The following is an 18,081-nucleotide window of genomic DNA, read 5'->3' on the forward strand; positions in this document are numbered from 1 at the left end:
TGAGAGTCTCTTAGACAGCAAGGAGATCCAACCACTCCATCCTAAAGGAGATCAGTCCTGAATATTCATTGAAAGGACTCATACTGAAGCTGAAACTCCAATATTTTGGCCATGTGATGCAAAGAACTGACTCATTTGAAAAGTCCCTGATGCTGGGAAAGACTGAAGGCAGAAGGGGATGACAGAGGATGAGATGGTTGGATAGCATCACAGACTGCATTGACATGAGTTTGAATAAACTCCAGGAGTTGGTGATGGACAGGGAGGCCTGGTGTGCTGAGGTCCATGGGGTTGCAAAGAGTTGGACATGACTGAGCAAATGAACTAAAGACTGGTAGGTCTGGGGACAAAAGGAAGTTACTGCTGAAGGGTACAGGTTTCCTTTAGGGATGATGAATGTTCTAAAACTGACTCTGGTGATGGTTGTATAACTGTATAAAAACCATTGAATTACACGAGTTAAGTGAGTGAATTATATGGTATATTATGTATAAGGTATATTACTGAATTCAGTAAAGCTGTTTAAGAAAATGTTTGGACACCACAGAGCAGGGGTTGGCCAACTTTTTATTTAAGGGACACGATAGCATATATTTTAGCCTTTGCTGAACCTAAAGTTCTGCTTTGGTCTCTGCTGCATATTCCTCTGTGTGTGTGCATGTGTGTGTGTGTGTGCGCGCGCACATGTGTACGCACACACACACACGCATGGGCACGCATTCTCTAAAAATGTAAAATTTCTCAGTTCTTGGGCTGCACAAAAACAGGCCACCTGAATGTGTGACCCACAGGCTACAGACTGCCTTCTCTGTGACACAGAACAATGGAGAATCTATTATAGAGTTTCAGACAAAACAGAGAGTGATAAAATCATATTTGCATTGTAGGAAGATAACTCTAGTTCGAGTATGGAGAAGAGATTTATAAGGACTAAGACTAGAGATGGGAAGAACATTTAGGAGGTTGCATCGAGGAACAGAGAGAGGTGAAGATAAGCAGATTCAAGAGACATTCAAGAGGCATAAGACAGGACATGAGAAAGAAAAGAGTCACAGAGGATTTTCAGGTCCTGGCCCAGCACAGGTGGTGGTACCACTTACTGGGCTAGAAACACAGTGAAGGACAGATATGGAGGGAAGATGATGAGTTCAGCTTTGTACATGTTTAACTATATAAATGGAGATATCTAATAGGCAGCCAGGTAGATATGAGCGAAGCTTAAGAGATGACTGGACTAGATATAAAGATATGGGACTCATCAGGATGATGGAGAGACAGCAGAAAGTACAGAAGAGGGTCCCACATAAAACCTTGAGAAATATAATAATCTGAGAATGATATGCAGAAGAGAAGATAAGATTGGAAGTGGGGAAACCAGCCTTTAAAATCCAAACAAGGAAATTTTAAATGTTTATTCTCTGACTTCATAACTCCCTTTAAAAAATTTATTCTAAAAATAAACTTCCATAAGACATGTAAAAGAATCTTTGCTAAATTATTGTGTATAATAACAAAAAAGAAACTGAAAACCAAATGCTTACCAACAAAGCAATGGTTAATTGCTTAATTATGGACAGCCATACAATAATGGAATGTTATTGCCAAATTCACTTAAATTGAAGAAAGTAGGGAAAACCACTAGACCACTCAGGTATGACCTAAATCAAATCCCTTATGATATACAGTGGAAGTGAGAAATAGATTCAAGGGATTAGATCTGATAGACAGAGTGCCTGAAGAACTATGGACAGAGGTTTGTGACACTGTACAGGAGACAGGGATCAAGACCATCCCATGGAAAAGAAATGCAAAAAGGGAAAATCTTTGTCTGAGGAGGCCTTACAAATAGCTGTGAATAGAAGAGAAGTGAAAGGCAAAGAAGAAAAGGAAAGATAAACCCATTTGAATGCAGAGTTCCAAAGAATAGCAAGGAGAGATAAGAAAGCCTTCCTCAGTGATCAATGCAAAGAAATAGAGGAAAACAACAGAATGGGAAAGACTAGAGATCTCTTCAAGAAAATTAGAGATACCAAGGGAACATTTCATGCAAAGATGGGCTCAATAAAGGACAGAAATGGTAGGGACCTAACAGAAGCAGAAGATATTAAGAAGAGGTGGCAAGAATACACAGAAGAACTGTACAAAAAAGATATTCACGACCCAGATAATCATAATGGTATGATCACCAACCTAGAGCCAGACATCCTGGAATGTAAAGTCAAGTGGGCCTTAGGAAACATCACTACGAACAAAGCTAGTGGAGGTGATGGAATTTCAGTTCAGCTATTTGAAATCCTAAATGATGATGCTGTGAAAGGGCTGCACTCAATATGCCAGCAAACTTGGAAAACTCAGCAGTGGCCATAGGACTGGAAAAGGACAGTTTTCATTCCAACCTCAAAGAAAGGCAATGCCAAAGAATGCTCAAACTACCACAAAATTGCACTCATTTCACACGCTAGTAAAGTAATGCTCAAAATTCTCCAAGCCAGGCTTCAACAGTATGTGAATGGTGAACTTCCAGATGTTCAAGCTGGATTTAGGTAAGGCAGAGGAACCAGAGACAAAATTGCCAACATCCACTGGATCATCGAAAAAGCAAGAGAGTTCCAGAAAATATCTACTTCTGCTTTATTGACTATGTCAAAGCCTTTGACTGTGTGGATCACAACAAACTCTGAAAAATTCTTCAAGAGATGGGAATACTAGTTACCTGATCTACCTCTTGAGAAATCTGTATGCAGGTCAGGAAGCAACAGTTAGAACTGGACATGGAACAACAGACTGGTTCCAAATTGGGAAAGGAGTATGTCAAGGTTGTATGTTGTCACCCTGCTTATTTAACTTATATGTAGAGTACATCAAGAGAAATGCTGGGCTGGATGAAGCACAAAGTAGAATCAAGATTGCTGGGAGAAATATCAATAACCTCAGATATGCAGATGACACCACCGTTATGGCAGAAAGGGAAGAAGAACTAAAGAGCCTCTTGATGAAAGTGAAAGAGGAGAATGAAAAAGTTGGCTTAAAACTCAACATTCAGAAAACTAACATCACGGCATCTGGTCCCATCACTTTATGGCAAACAGATGGGGCAACAGTGGAAACAGTGACAGACTTTATTTTGGGGGGCTCCAAAATCACTGCAGATGGTGATTGCAGCCATGAAATTAAAAGATGCTTGCTCTTTGGAAGAAAAGTTATGACCAACCTAGACAGCATATTAAAAAACAGAGACATTACTTTGCCGACAAACATCCATCTAGTCAAGGCTATGGTTTTTCCAGTAGTCATGTATGGATGTGAGAGTTGGATTATAAAGAAAACTGAGCAGCGAAGAACTGATGCTTTTGAACTGTGGTGTTGGAGAAGACTCTTGAGAGTCCCTTAGACTGCAAGGAGATCCAACCAGTCTATCCTAAAGGAAATCAGTCCTGAATATTTGTTGGAAGGACTGATACTGAGGTTGAAACTCCAGTACTTTGGCCACCTGATGCGAAGAACTGACTCACTGGAAAAGACCCAGATGCTCGGAAAGATTCAAGGCAGGAGGAGAAGGGGACGAGAGAGGATGAGATGGTTGGATGGCATCACTGATTCTATGGACATGGGTTTGAGTAGGTTCCAGGAGTTGGTGATGGATAGGGAGGCCTGGCATGCTGCAGTCCATGGGGTCGCAGAGAGTTGGACATGATTGAGAGACTGAACTGAACTGAGCAGACAGCAGATGCTTAATAGTCACTGCTCTTATTAGAATTAAACATGAGAGAAATATTCTTCCACTTCCCAGAATCTTTATATAATTAATTCCCACAACTTCAGCCCCACCTAGAGACTAAGGAGACAACCTAACATTCAGATGGACTTTATGCCCAGTAACACAGAGAAGATGAATCACGTTAGTTTCTTACCCGAGAGCTGCACTGAATGGCCAGCCTAAGATGGCCCCAGCGGCTACTCCAAGCACAGCAAAGGAAGTTTTGTCCATATACCAGCCAGTCATGGCTATCAGGGTAGTGTACATACAGAAGCTGCTAGGAAGGAATGCTACAAGACAAAAAAAATGAAAAAAGGAGGGAAAGAGACAAAGGATTGAGATATACTAGGTATCAATTATTAAAAATGAACCTGCATTGCAAAATGTCAATAACCAAGAACGTACTTTGAACAATGCTATATTAGAAATGAGGAATACAGTGATTCTCCTTAAAAAGAAAAAAGTTCAATTTTCTTATTTTCATAGTCCTGTTTTTTTATGTACCAACATGTCACCCAATTATACAAGGTCATTTATCTCCTGGCCTGTACTCCAAGTCTAAAACTTATAAGACTCCAGGTTCCCCAGGAATACCCTCAGGTTATATTTCCAGGAAGGAATTATGCATCAAGAAATTTAGAGCCACTGGGGCTTCCCTAGTGGCTCAGTGGTAAAGAATTCACCTGCCAATGCAGGGAACATGGGTTAGATCTGTAGTCAGGAATATCCTGCATGCTGCAGAGCAACTAGGCCTGCGCGCCACAACTGCTGAGCCTGTGCTCTGGAGCCCGGGACCTGCAACTCCTGAAGCCCTCGTGCCCTAGGGCCTGTGTTCCACAGCAAGATAAGCCAGCGCAGTGAGAAGCCTGCATCCCAGCTAGAAAGGAGCCCTGCGCGTCACAACCAGAGAAAAGCCTGTGCAGCAACCAAGACCCAGCACAGCCAAAAAAATAAAATAAAATAAATTTAGAGCCACTGTTAACAATCTGTTTCGGAGGAAGTTAGTCCTCTGATCGTCTTCTGAGACTGTCCAAGCAGCAGCCTGTACCCCAGCCGAGTTCTCAGAAGCCTTCTGAAGAGCCACATCCGTTACACGGCAGCACCGCTTTGCATCCTGCATCCACTGCCACAGGCAGTTTGGCCTTTAGATGTCCCCCTAGTTATTTCACCACATAACTTTCTTGTTGACCACCTTCAGGGTCTCTGTGACAGTAACATTTCATCCAGGCATTTCTATTAACTCTACATGAAAATGCAGACCTGCTTCTCCCTGCTGTTTAAGGGCTTCACCTAGCACTAGGTAAGAAAACTCAGTACCAATTCCAACAAGAACCGCAGTGAACGGGCAGTATGGTTTAAGAAACTCAGCAAAGGCATTCCTGTGGCTGATTCATATTGATGTATGGCACAAACCATCACAATATTGTAAAGTAATTATCCTCCAATTAAAATAAATTAATTTAAAAAAAAACTCAGCAAAGGGTTCAGAGGCTCTGTATAAAAGGATGCCTTTAAGTTATTTGTGCCTTAACATCCTCAACTGAAATTATAAAACTAAAGATACTCCCAGGTATCTCCCTCATACAAGAATCCATTTTAGGACTAGCAAAATAACTAAAAAGACATGTGAAGTACAACCTTCCCAGACCAATGCTAAACAACACTGATGCCATCCCATGCTGCTGATTCCAGCTCCAAGGGGAGGAGAGGAACCTGAGGTCTCTGCCCACTTAGAGGCCAGAACATAGTCTCATTTAGGCTCTCAAAGCTATTCAGGTAAGAGGCCTGAGGTGTCTGTAGAACATGGATTAAGATACAGTCATTGAAGGAAAATAAGTATATATCAATACTTTTACATTAGATACTATTTTTGTGTATATTTAACATGTATACTAGATTCTGGTACACACAAGTCAAAATTAAAATTCAGATAATTACATCTAGTAACTAAATTTTTCTGGGTAACTGGAAACAGGCTACCTTTTAGGAACAGGTCACTCTGGCGCAGGTCAAAAAACACAAAGGTTCAAAGGCAGCACAGCTGGAAAGCCACCACTCCACATTAAGGATTTTATTCTAAATTTACAGAAGCTTACTGTAAAAAAAAAAAATTCAACCGAAGATGTGTACTTTTATAGAATCCACGGCAAGTAACTGGCATAAAATAGAACCATCAAGACCAGGGTCTTTGAAACCATGCTAAGTCATTTCAGTTGTGTCTGACTCTGTGACCTTATGGACTGTTGCCCGCCAGGCTCCTCTGTCCAAGGGATTCTCCAGGCAAGAACACTGGAGTGGGTTGCCATTTCCTTCTCCAGAGGATCTTCCCAACCCACGGATCAAACCTGTGTCTCTTATGTCTCCTGCATTGGCAGGTGGATTCTTTACCACTAGCGCCACCTGGGGAGTCCTTGAGCAAAATAAAATTCTTTTCCTTCTGCTAACAGCAAAGAAAGGCAGTGGATGCCTCTGTTTTTCAGCCTTGCAATGATAAAAATATATATATAATAATGTAAAAGAAAACAACTTGATGAAAATAACAGCCCTACCACTTATGAATTCTTTGACTTTTGGCAAGTTATTTCACCTTTCTAAGTTTCAGTGTGCTTACTTGCAAAAATGAGAAAACATTTATCTGACTTTTATCATAGGATTGTTGTAAAGGTCAATTAAGGTCATGAAGATAATCCCCCACGTGCATGTTCAAGTTGTGTCCGACTCTGTGCGACCTTATGGACTGTAGCCCACCAGGCTCCTCTGTCCGTGGGATTTCTGAGGCAAGAATACTGGAGTGGGTTACCATTTCCTCCTCCAGGGGATCTTCCTGACCCAAGGATCTAACCCACGTCTCTTGTGTCTCCTGCATCAGCAGGCAGGTTCTTTACCACTGAGCCACCTGGGCAGATTATAGGACTCTGGAAATTACTGACGTGTTATACATATATAACCTACATCTGGACAAGTTCTTCTGTTCAATGCAACTGCGAAATGTCAGTGAACCTTTTATGCCCTCACCTGCTCTTTTCCTTACCTGATGACGAGCAAAACATGCCAGTGCTGAGAACCAAGAAGGCTAGCATCATTCGACTCACATGCAGCCCAAACTTCTTACACACAGCCCTAGAGGGAAGGCAAAGACTATCAACACAGCAGACCTTCAGGATGGAAATTTCAATTTAAAGCACAAAAACAGGCCTGCATCACAGAGAACACTGAAGATCTGAAGTCAAATACAGGACTGTCTCAACAGGTCTGTTAGCAACTTCATGTGCATAAACATTCTTATTCCTCATGCAGGAGAGAAGCTCTGTACCTAAGAGGAAATGTATACTTTCTATAGATCATGTCTACAGAATAATCTATGCTAGATTACGTCTAACATCAGTAGGAAAACAGCCTGGTGTAATGGAAAAACAACAGACCTCACGGACACAGGTTACAATCTTGGCCCTTCCACTCACTAGCAGAGGCACCCTCGCCTAGTAACATCTCTGTAACATTCCTCGTCTGTTAAATGAGGGTAACGATAATACTTACTGCATAAGGCTTATGTGAGGACAATGCATGGCAAAGTACTCAGAAGAGTGCCAGGCACAGAGCTGCTCAACAGAGGGCAGTTATCAGGAAAGAAGACTAGGAGGCACACCAAAGTTTTAACAAAAGGTTATCTAAGTCAACATTCCTCAATAAATTATATACTTCCTTTAACTTCCGTCTTATAGGTCTTTTCAACCCGATACGTAAAACATCAGTAGAGGTGATTATTGCTTCATTCAGTCAATATTTGTTCAGATATAACCATGTGTTAACTCTCCTTGCTCATGTTCTTAATTGTATCCCAGGGCTTCTTCCTGAAATAATTTTGTTTCTTCCTTAATATATCCTTTAGAACATTCTTTGTTGTAAGGATCTGTTCATGGTAAATTCTGGTTTTTGACATTTTTTTCATTTTGTCAGAAAAGGCTTTATTTAGCTCTTGGTCTTAAAAGGTGATTTAGCTGAATATATCACTTTAGGATGACAGTCATTTTCTCACAGAACTTTGAACATATTTTTTTGTCTTCTGACTCTTGAGAAGGCTTTTGTTGGTCTTACTGCCTGACATTTCTTTGTAGGATTTGTATTAGTCCTCTGTCAACCTGTAAGATCTTCTTTACTCTTGGTTTTACACAGTATCCCTGATTACTTTTTATTTATCCAGCTCAGGACATTAGGCTTCCTGAATTGTGGATTAGTGTCCTTTCTCCTTTGATTCTGGAAAATTCTTAGCTATTACTTCTCTGAATACTGCCTCTCCCTATTCTATAATCTCCTAAATCTGATTAGATATAAATCAGATCTTTCAACTCTACCACACGCATTTTTTATCCTCTCACCTTTTTTTTTCCCTTCTGTCACTCTGTACTGCATTCTTAGTAATTTCTTCAGATTAATCTTCTGGTTTATTTATTAGAAGTGTCAAATCAAGAGAACAGATTTGTGGACACAGTGCAGGGTTGGTGGGGGAAGGAGAGGGTGGGATGAATAGACAGAGTAGCACGGACACATAAGCCTACCATGTGTGAAACAGATAACCAGTGGGAATTTGCTATGTGACTCAGGGGGCTCAGACTGGTGCTCCTTGAGAAACTAGAGGGGTAGGGCGGGGTGGGCAGTGGGAGGGAGGTTCTAGAGGGAGGGGACGTATGTATTAGTATGGCTAATTCATGTTGATGTATGGCAGAAACCAGCACAATATTTTAAAGCAACTATCCTTCAATTAAAAATAAATATTTAAAAAAAATTTTTAAAAAGAAATGTCTAATCAGTTGTATATCCTGATGCTGGGAAAGACTGAGGTCTGGAGGAGAAGGAGGCGACAGAGGATGAGATGGTTGGATGACATCACCAACTCGATGGACATGAGTTTGAACAAACTCCAGGAGATGGCGAAGGACAGGGAAGCCTGGCACGCTGGTTGCAAAGAGTCAGACATGACTTAGTGACTGAACAACAACAACAAATCAGCTGTTTAAACTATCCACTAAATTTTATATATCCATTATTACATTTTTAATTCTACAAGTTCTGTGTGTTTTTTTTTCAAATCTGCCTGGTCATTTTTGTAGTCTCATTATCTTTTTTTATTTCATTGTGGTTGCTGCTGCTGCTGCTGCTAAGTCGCTTCAGTCGTGTCCGACTCTTAACGACCCCATGGACTGAAGCCTACCAGGCTCCTCCGTCCATGGGATTTTCCAGGCAAGAGTACTGGAGTGGGGTGCCATTGCCTTCTTCGTTCATTGTGGTAAGAACACCTAATATGAGATCTACCCTCTTAACAGATATTTAAAACACAGTACTGTATCAATAGGCATAATGTTGTATAGCAGATGTCTAGAGCTAATTCGTGTTAAGTGAAATATTATATCCACTGATTAGCAACTTTCTGTTTCCATCAGCCCCCGATCTTGGCAGCCACAAGTCTATCCATTCCTTTGCTTCCATGAATTCAACCATTTCAGATACCTCGTGAAAGGGGAACTGTGCAATATTTGCTCCCCTGTGGCAAGTTATTTCACTTAGCACAATATCCTCAAGGCACATCTACGTTGTCATATCTTTAGGATTTCCCTTTTTTTAATATTTTTCTTTTTTAATTATTCATTATTTTATATTTGGCCATGCTAATCTTCACTGCTGTGTGGACTTTCTCTCATTGCAGCAAGGAGGGGCTACTCTCGAGTTGAGGTGCGAGGGCTTCTCATTGCAGTGGCGTCTGGTTGCACAGCAGGGCGCCTGAGCTTCAGTGGTATCAACTCACGTGTTCTAGATCACAGAGTAGGACATGACTGAAGCAACTCAGCAGCAGCAGCAGCTCCAGCATTTATAATTTATAGACTTTTTGATGATGGCCATTTTGACCAGTGTGAAGTGATACCTCATTGTACTTTTGGTTTGCATTTCTCTAATGATTAGCAATGTTGAGCATGCTTATTGGCCATGTGTATGTCTTCTTTGGAGAAATGTCTATTTAGGTCTTCTGCCCACTTTTTGACTGGGTTGCTTTTTGTTGTTAAGTTGTAGGAGCTGTTTGTATATTTTGGAGATTAAGCCCCAGTTAATCACATCACTTGCAAATATTTTCCCCCAGTCTGTAGTTTGTCTTTTCATTTTGTTTATGGTTTTCTCTGCTGTGCAAAAGCTTTTAAGTCTGCACAACACTGTACATCAACTCTATTTCAACTTAAAACATAAAAAGAAAAAATTTCAAAGTAGTTATCAGTTTAAGGCCCTAAGTGTTTATCTGCTTTTATTTCTATTGCCTTTGGAGAATGACCTAAGGAAACATTGGTACAATATATGTCAGAGAATGTTTTACCTATATTCTCTTTTAGGAGTTTTATAGTGTTATGTCTTATGCTTAAGTCTTTAGTCATTTTGCGTTTATTTTTTAGTATGGTGTGAGAGAGTATTCTAACTTCACTGGTCTATTAATACATGTGGCTGTCCAGGTTTTCCAACACCACTTGTTAAAGAGACTGTCTTTTCTCCATTGTATAATATATCCTTGGCTCCCTAGACAAAAGCCATTCTAACAGATATGAAATGATCTACGTGTGGTTTTGATTTTTGTTTTCTTTATGACTAGTGATATTGCCCTCTTTTTTATATGCCTGTTGGCCATTTTATTAGGTTTTTTTAAACCATTGAGTTAGAAGAGCTCCTTATACATTTTGGAAATGAACTGATCATATATATGATCTGCAAATATTTTCTGCCATTCTGTAAGCTCCTTTCCACTCCATTGATTGTTTAATCTCTTATTAGTCTTTTATTTCATGCTTTCAATTCCCTATTTTATTTCTTTAAAAATATTAAATATAATTATTTTATATTCTTATTTTAGTAATTCCTAATAAATGAAATTTTGTAGGTCAGCTTTCTATTGATGATCTCTGCTGGCTCTCACTCATAATGACCTGTTCCTTTCTGTGCTTTGTCATTTATTTTTATTATAATCTGGTTCACTAGAACTTTATCTATGGTAATTCTTTGACAACTGGATTAAGAATCCACTTCTTTAGAGAAATTTTACTTTTTGATTTTGCAAGATGTCTGGAAAGGAAAGGAAAGTGAAGTCACTCAGTTGTGTCTGACTCTTGGTGACCCCAAGGACTGCTGCCTACCAGGCTCCTCCGTCCATGGGATTTTCCAGGCAAGAGTACTGGAGTGGGTTGCCATTTCCTTCTCCAAAGGTGTCTGGGGACACTATTGTTGTTCAGTCACTAAGTCATGTCTGCTCTTTGCAACCCATGGACTGCAGCAGGCCAAGGTTTCTTGTCCTTCACCATCTCCCGGAGTTTGTTCAAACTCACGTCCATTGAGTTGGTGATGTCATCCAACCATCTCATTCTCTGTCACCCTCTTCTTCTCCTGCCCTCAATCTTTCCCAGCATCAGGGTCTTTTCCAATGAGTCGGCTCTGGGTCAGGTGGCCAGAGTATTGGAGCTTCAGCTTCAGCATCAGTCCTTCCAGTGAATATTCAGGGTTGATTTCCTTTAGGATTGACTGGTTTCATCTCCTTGTAATCCAAGGGACTCTCAAGAGTCTTCTCCAGCAGCACAATTCAAAAGCATCAATTCTTTGGTGCTCAGCCTTCTTTATGGCCCAACTCTCACATCCAGAAAAACCTACGAACCTTTGTCAGCAAAGTGATGTCTCTGCTTTTTAATACACTGTGTAGGTTTGTCATAGCTTTTCTTTCAAGGAATAAGCCCTGAACAATTTACAATAAATTCTAAACTTGGGGCTTAGGAGACCATGCGGGTAATTTGATCTCAGTCCTGAATTCATATGAAGACCAACTTAAAGTTACAATCCTCAAAGGTAGCACTGGATTTCTTTTTTTTACTTTATTCTACTCAGAGTCAAGACCAAAGAACTTTTTCATCTGACACTGTTGGCTGTTTTGCAATGGGAAGACTTTAAGTAACGGTTACTAAGTCCAAATACCTTTTAAAGCATTCTTAAAATGTTTGTTAGGTTTCATGTAAAAAAAAAAAAAGTAGCTATTTTTATTACTGGGATACTTGAATGCTAACATTTTCACTAATATTCATTCAACCAACAGTTACTTGGTGGAAGAAAATCATACTGAGTACATATAAGAGCAGTGAGTCTCACACTGGAAATAATTTCCTATCAGCTAAGCTCAAAAGGGGAAGAGAGACATCATGATTTATCTCTTAGGACCAAAAAAAGGCTCTACAAAATCCTACCAAATAAAGTACTACTCAAATATACACTTACGGAATTGAAACTATAACATGAAGATACAGCATTTATCACCTCAGGAAATCAGAAGTATTTCCTCCCAATGGTTGGCTTTAAACAAAAAATTGAATTTTAGATATAATATCAGTAGCTAGAAGAAAAATGCCTTCTATTTCTAAACACTGTTTCTCTATTATCAGAGAAATAACTTATGCTCAATTTGGCTCTTACAGCACTTTTAGAAGTAAAGTTTTTATACTCACTTGTAAAAGTAAAGTTCACATATACAGCTCACAAAAGCCAGCAGACATCGTAAAAAGTAAAAGACAAGAATCTGAAAGAAACCCAGAACCAGAAAACAGAAGTCACAGATACAAGTTAGAAAAACTCTTAAAAGATGAAACCACTCTCATTTGTCAGTAATAATTATAAATTAGTATAATCCTTTTGAAAAACAGTATGTATCAAGAACCATGGAAATGTTCGTACCTCCAAATTCAAGTATGGAAGTATATTATGGACTACATCTATAACTTCAGCCCACAAAAGTAACTCAAAATATAGGAGGGGAGTTCGAGTCATAAAGACGTTAATTGCAGCTCTACTAATTTAGTAAAAACTATTTAAAAAACTACAAAATGTTCAATTACAGGAAAATGGCTAAATTTTGTTACATCTACTTCATGTTATATCTATTCATGATACAGATACCAAAGTTCATGGTTACAAAGATCAAAGTTCATGGTTACAAAGACAGTGGAAAAATTCTTATCATATAAATCCCATTCACACGACAAACATCTCTAAAACAATTATAATAACTGATTGAAATTATTATAAAATTATGACAAAATACTAAACGAAAACATATATGATTTATACATCACAGTTATAGCTATAGAAATCTGAAGTACATGAAAAAAAAGAAAGAAATATAATAAAATGGTAAAGGTGGTTGTCTCAGCCTAGTGAGACTTACATGCATATTCTTCCTCCTATCATCCAAATGTCTGTAATGTGGTTTTATTAATTTTATGAACACAAATTTTAAACATAAAAATAACAAAATAAAACCATATTAAATAGCTTTTCTACTACAGTATAACTAGTATGTTTAAGAAAAATGAATACCTCTGAATATAAGCACTATTTAAATATATTCTATGATTAATGTTACTGCATATAACTTAAAAGTATTTTCTGTTTTATCATTATAACCAAAAAACAAAATTCCCAAAAGAATCCAATCAAGTGATCAGCAAATGTCCAAATTCATTCATTAATTCAACAATATACTGAAAACCTGCTATGCACTGATCACTCTTCTAGATGCTACTAGGAATACAGATAATTTTAGTACAAAGTATCCACATTTAAGGACTACTCATCTGGTTGGTGAGAGTACAAAAACACATTTAGAAAGTCAAAAACTAACACAAGATAATCAAAGAACTGTACTTGGGAACAGGACAATGATGCCCCCATAGTTACTAATATTCAGTATAGTAACTGGATATCAGATCAGTGCAAAAAGACACAAAAAAGCAAAGAACTAAGTATAAGAATGGAGCAGAAGAAACTAAAGTCAGTATGAAGAGATGAAAGAGAATCCAAGAGATTCACTTGACAAACTGTTGACACTGATAAGGAAATTCAGTGAAATTGAGATCAAAAGGCAAAAATCAATTGTCACAGGGAAATTTGGCCTTGGAGTACGAAATGAAGCAGGGCAAAGGCTAATAGAGTTCTGCCAAGAGAACGCACTGGTCATAGCAAACACCCTCTTCCAACAACACAAGAGAAGACTCTACACATGGACATCACCAGATGGTCAACACCGAAATCAGATTGATTATATTCTTTGCAGTCAAAGATGGAGAAGCTCTATACAGTCGAGAAAAACAAGACCAGGAGCTGACTGTGGCTCAGATCATGAACTCCTTATTGCCAAATTCAGACTGAAATTGAAGATAGTAGGGAAAACCACTAGACCGTTCAGGTATGACCTAAATCAAATCCCTTATGATTATACAGTGGAAGTGAGAAATAGATTTAAGGGCCTAGATCTGATAGAGTGGCTGATGAACTATGGACAGAGGTTCGTGACATTGTACAGGACAGGGATCAAGAACATCCCCATGGAAAAGAAATGCAAAAAAGCAAAATGGCTGTCTGGGGAGGCCTTACAAATAGCTGTGAAAAGAAGAGAAGCAAAAAGCAAAGGAGAAAAGGAAAGATATAAGCATCTGAATGCAGAGTTCCAAAGAATAGCAAGGAGAGATAAGAAAACCTTCCTCAGTGATCGATGCAAAGAAATAGAGGAAAACAACAGAATGGGAAAGACTAGAGATCTCTTCAAGAAAATTAGAGATACCAAGGGAACATTTCATGCAAAGATGGGCTCAACAAAGGATAGAAATGGTATGGACCTAACAGAAGCAGAAGATATTAAGAACAGGTGCCAAGAATACACAGAAGAACTGTACAAATAAGATCTTCATGACCCAGATAATCACGATGGTGTGATCACTCACCTAGAGCCAGACAACCTGGAACATGATGTCAAGTGGGCCTTAGGAAGCATCACTACAAACAAAGCTAGTGGAGGTGATGGAATTCCAGTTGAGCTATTTCCAATCCTAAAAGCAGATGCTGTGAAAGGGCTGCACTCAATATGCCAGCAAATTTGGAAAACTCAGCAGTGGCCACAGGACTGGAAAAGGTCAGTTTTCATTCCAATCCCAAAGAAAGGCAATGCCAAAGAATGCTCAAATGACTGCAATTGCACTCATCTCACACGCTAGTAGAGTGATGCTCAAAATTTCTCCAAGCCACGTTTCAGCAATACGTGAACTGTGAACTTCCAGATGTTCAAGCTGGTTTTAGAAAAGGCAGAGGAACCAGAGATCAAATTGCCAGCATCTGTTGGATCATGGAAAAAGGAAGAGAGTTCCAGAAAAACATCTATTTCTGCTTTATTGACTATGCCAAAGCCTTTGACTGTGTGGATCACAATAAACTGTGGAAAATTCTGAAAGAGACGGGAATACCAGACCACCTGACCTGCCTCTTGAGAAATCTGTATGCAGGTCAGGAAGCAACAGTTAGAAGTGGACATGGAACAACAGACTGGTTCCAAATAGGAAAAGGAGTACGTCAAGGCTGTATGTTGTCACCCTGCTTATTTAACTTACATGCAGAGTATCATGAGAAACGCTGGGCTGGAAGAAGCACAAGCTGGAATCAAGATTGCCGGGAGAAATATCAATAACCTCAGATATGCAGATGATGCCACCCTTCTGGCAAAAAGTGAAGAGGAACTAAAAGGCCTCTTGTTGAAAGTGAAAGAGGAGAGTGAAAAAGTTGGCTTAAAGCTCAACATTCAGAAAACAAAGATCATGGTATCTGGTCCGATCACTTCATGGCAAATAGATGGGGAAACAGTGGAAACAGTGGCTGACTTTATTTTGGGGGGCTCCAAAATCACTGCAGATGGTGACTGCGGACATGAAATTAAAAGACGCTTACTCCTTGGAAGGAAAGTTATGACCAACCTAGATAGCATATTGAAAAGCAGAGACACTACTTTGCCAACAAAGGTCTGTCTAGTCAAGGCTATGGTTTTTCCAGTGGTCATGTATGGATGTGAGTTGGACTGTGAAGAAAGCTGAGTGCTGAAGAATTGATGCTTTTGAACTGTGGTGTTGGAGAAGACTCTTGAGAGTCCCTTGGACTGCAAGGAGATCCAACCAGTCCATTCTGAAGATCAGCCCTGGGTATTCACTGGAAGGACTGATGCTAAAGCTGAAACTCCAATACTTCGGCCACCTCATGCAAAGAGTTGACTCATTGGAAAAGACTCTGATGCTGGGAGGGATTGGGGGCAGGAGGAGAAGGGGACGACAGAGGATGAGATGGCTGGATGGCATCACTGACTCAATGGATATGAGTTTGAGTGAACTCCAGGAGTTAGTGATGGATAGAGAGGCCTGGCGCGCTGCGATTCATGGGGTCACAAAGAGTCAGACATGACTGAGCAACTGAACTGAACTGAGCTGATACCTGCAATGAAAGTGAACGTAAGTGAGAGTCACTCAGTCGTGTCTGACTCTTTGAGACCCTGCGGACTATACAGTCCATGGACTTCTCCAGGACAGAACACTGGAGTGGGTAGACTTTCCCTTCTCCAGGGGATCTTCCCAACCCAGGAATCAAACCCAGGTCTCCCACACTGCAGGTGGATTCTTCACCAGCTGAGCCACAAGAGAAGCCCAAGAATACTGGAGCGGGTAGCCTCAACCCTTCTCCAGTGGATTTTCCTAACCCAGGAATCGAACTGGTGTCTCTTGCATTGCAGGCGATTGTTTACCAACTGAGCTATCAGGAAAGCCCTATACCTGCAATGAGTTTCTAAAAATATTACAGAAAACAAGATCACATCCATAACAGTAATAAAAAGTATAAAGAATCTAGGCATTATCCTAATCAAAGAATGGGTAAGCTTGACATGGATAATTTTTTTTGATACATTCTCTAATTTTATTAAAAGACAACAGAAAAATGAGGTCCAGTGGTTAAGAATCCACCTTCCAATGCAGCAGATTCGGACTCAATCCCAGCAGAGGAACTAAGATCCACAGGCCATGGGGCAACTAACCCAAGCACTGCAACTACTCAGCCCACGGGCTCTGGAGCCCACTGGTCACAACTAGAGAGAAGCCTGCGCACAGCAGTGAAAGATCCTGCAGGCCACAACTAACACCCAGTGCAGCCAAATAAATAAATCAATTAAATAATGTTTAAAAAGACACATAAAACCTGACTAAATAAGTATATCATTTATATACAATAGGGATGGAATGATGTAACACTGTAAGAATACTGTCATGCGTGCATGCGTGCACTCAGTTGTGTCTGATTCTTTGTGACTTCATAGACCATAGCTCACCAGGCTCCTCTTTCCATGGAATTCTCCAAATAAGAATACTAGAGTGGTCTGCCATTCCTTTCTCCAGGGATCTTCCTGACCCAGGGACTGAACCCGGGTCTCCTGCATTGCAGATGGATTCTGTACTGTCCAAGCCATCAGGGAAATCCATTGATTCTCATATTAATATGTAAATTCAATGCAACCCTAAGCAAAACCTGCCAGAATTTGGGAAGGGGAAAACTGATTCTAAAATTATTTTTAAAATAAAATTTTTAAATGGATAAAGTGAAAAATTCATCAGCCACACTACAAAGCCATAATAATAAAAACAATATGGTATTCTCTGACACACTAACCAGAGACATAGAACAAAAGGCCAGAAACATACATGCGAATGAGATGTACAATAGAGATGGTAATAATATTACAAATCAGAAGGAAAAGGAAGAATTAACAGATGGTTCTGGAAAATCTACTTCACTATATAGCCAAAAATGAAGCTGGATCTTTCAACAATTTATATATTAAACAAAAAAAACTGAATGGAGTAAAGCCTTATATGTGAGGGTTTCCCTGGTGGCTAAGATGATAAAGAATAGGCCGGCAATGCAGGAGACCCAAGTTCAATCCTCGGGTCGGGAAGATCCCCTGGAGAAGGAATAGCAACCCACTCCAGTATTCTTGCCTGGAGAACCCCATGGACGGAGAAGCCTGGAGGGCTACAGTCCATAGGGTTGCAAAGAGTTAAGACACAACTGAATGACTAAACATGCACACTTATATGTGAAAGAGAAAATTACAAAGTTACTATGAAAAAATATGTAAGAATATCTTTATGATCTGTGGTGAAGGATGTCTTTTAGAAAGACCCAAAATCCAACCATAAGTCAAAAACTAATTGGTTTGACTCTATCAGAACTAAAGAAAAGACTACAAAGTTAGTACAGGTGACAGTCTAGGAGAAAGGATTTCCAGTACCTAAAACCTACAAGGGGTTACTATTGAGAACTTACACAAATCACAAGAGAAAATCAGAAAATTCAATTGAAAAACAGGCAAAGGGGCTTCCCTTGTGGCTCAGTGGTAAAGAATCCACCTACCAAAAAGAGACACGGGTTCAATTCCTGATCCAGGGGTATTC

The 18,081-nt window shown here is 39.7% G+C and overlaps 1 protein-coding gene across 4 annotated transcripts in view; it reads right to left on the reverse strand.

Annotated features, from left to right (window-relative positions):
• Positions 1–18,081, reverse strand: part of ALG9 (ALG9 alpha-1,2-mannosyltransferase) — a 114,237-nt gene that overhangs the window by 89,041 nt on the left and 7,115 nt on the right. For all 4 annotated transcript variants that reach the window (XM_055547961.1, XM_055547958.1, XM_055547962.1 and 1 more), the window contains exons 4-6: positions 12,274–12,344; positions 6,789–6,877; positions 3,912–4,047 (exon numbers count right to left, since the gene is read on the reverse strand). In XM_055547961.1, the coding sequence (XP_055403936.1) occupies positions 3,912–4,047; positions 6,789–6,877; positions 12,274–12,344 (296 nt within the window). The remainder of the gene's footprint in view (positions 1–3,911; positions 4,048–6,788; positions 6,878–12,273; positions 12,345–18,081) is intronic.

This window comes from Bubalus kerabau, chromosome 15 (genome assembly GCF_029407905.1).
Source record: "Bubalus kerabau isolate K-KA32 ecotype Philippines breed swamp buffalo chromosome 15, PCC_UOA_SB_1v2, whole genome shotgun sequence".
NCBI lineage: Eukaryota > Metazoa > Chordata > Mammalia > Artiodactyla > Bovidae > Bubalus > Bubalus kerabau.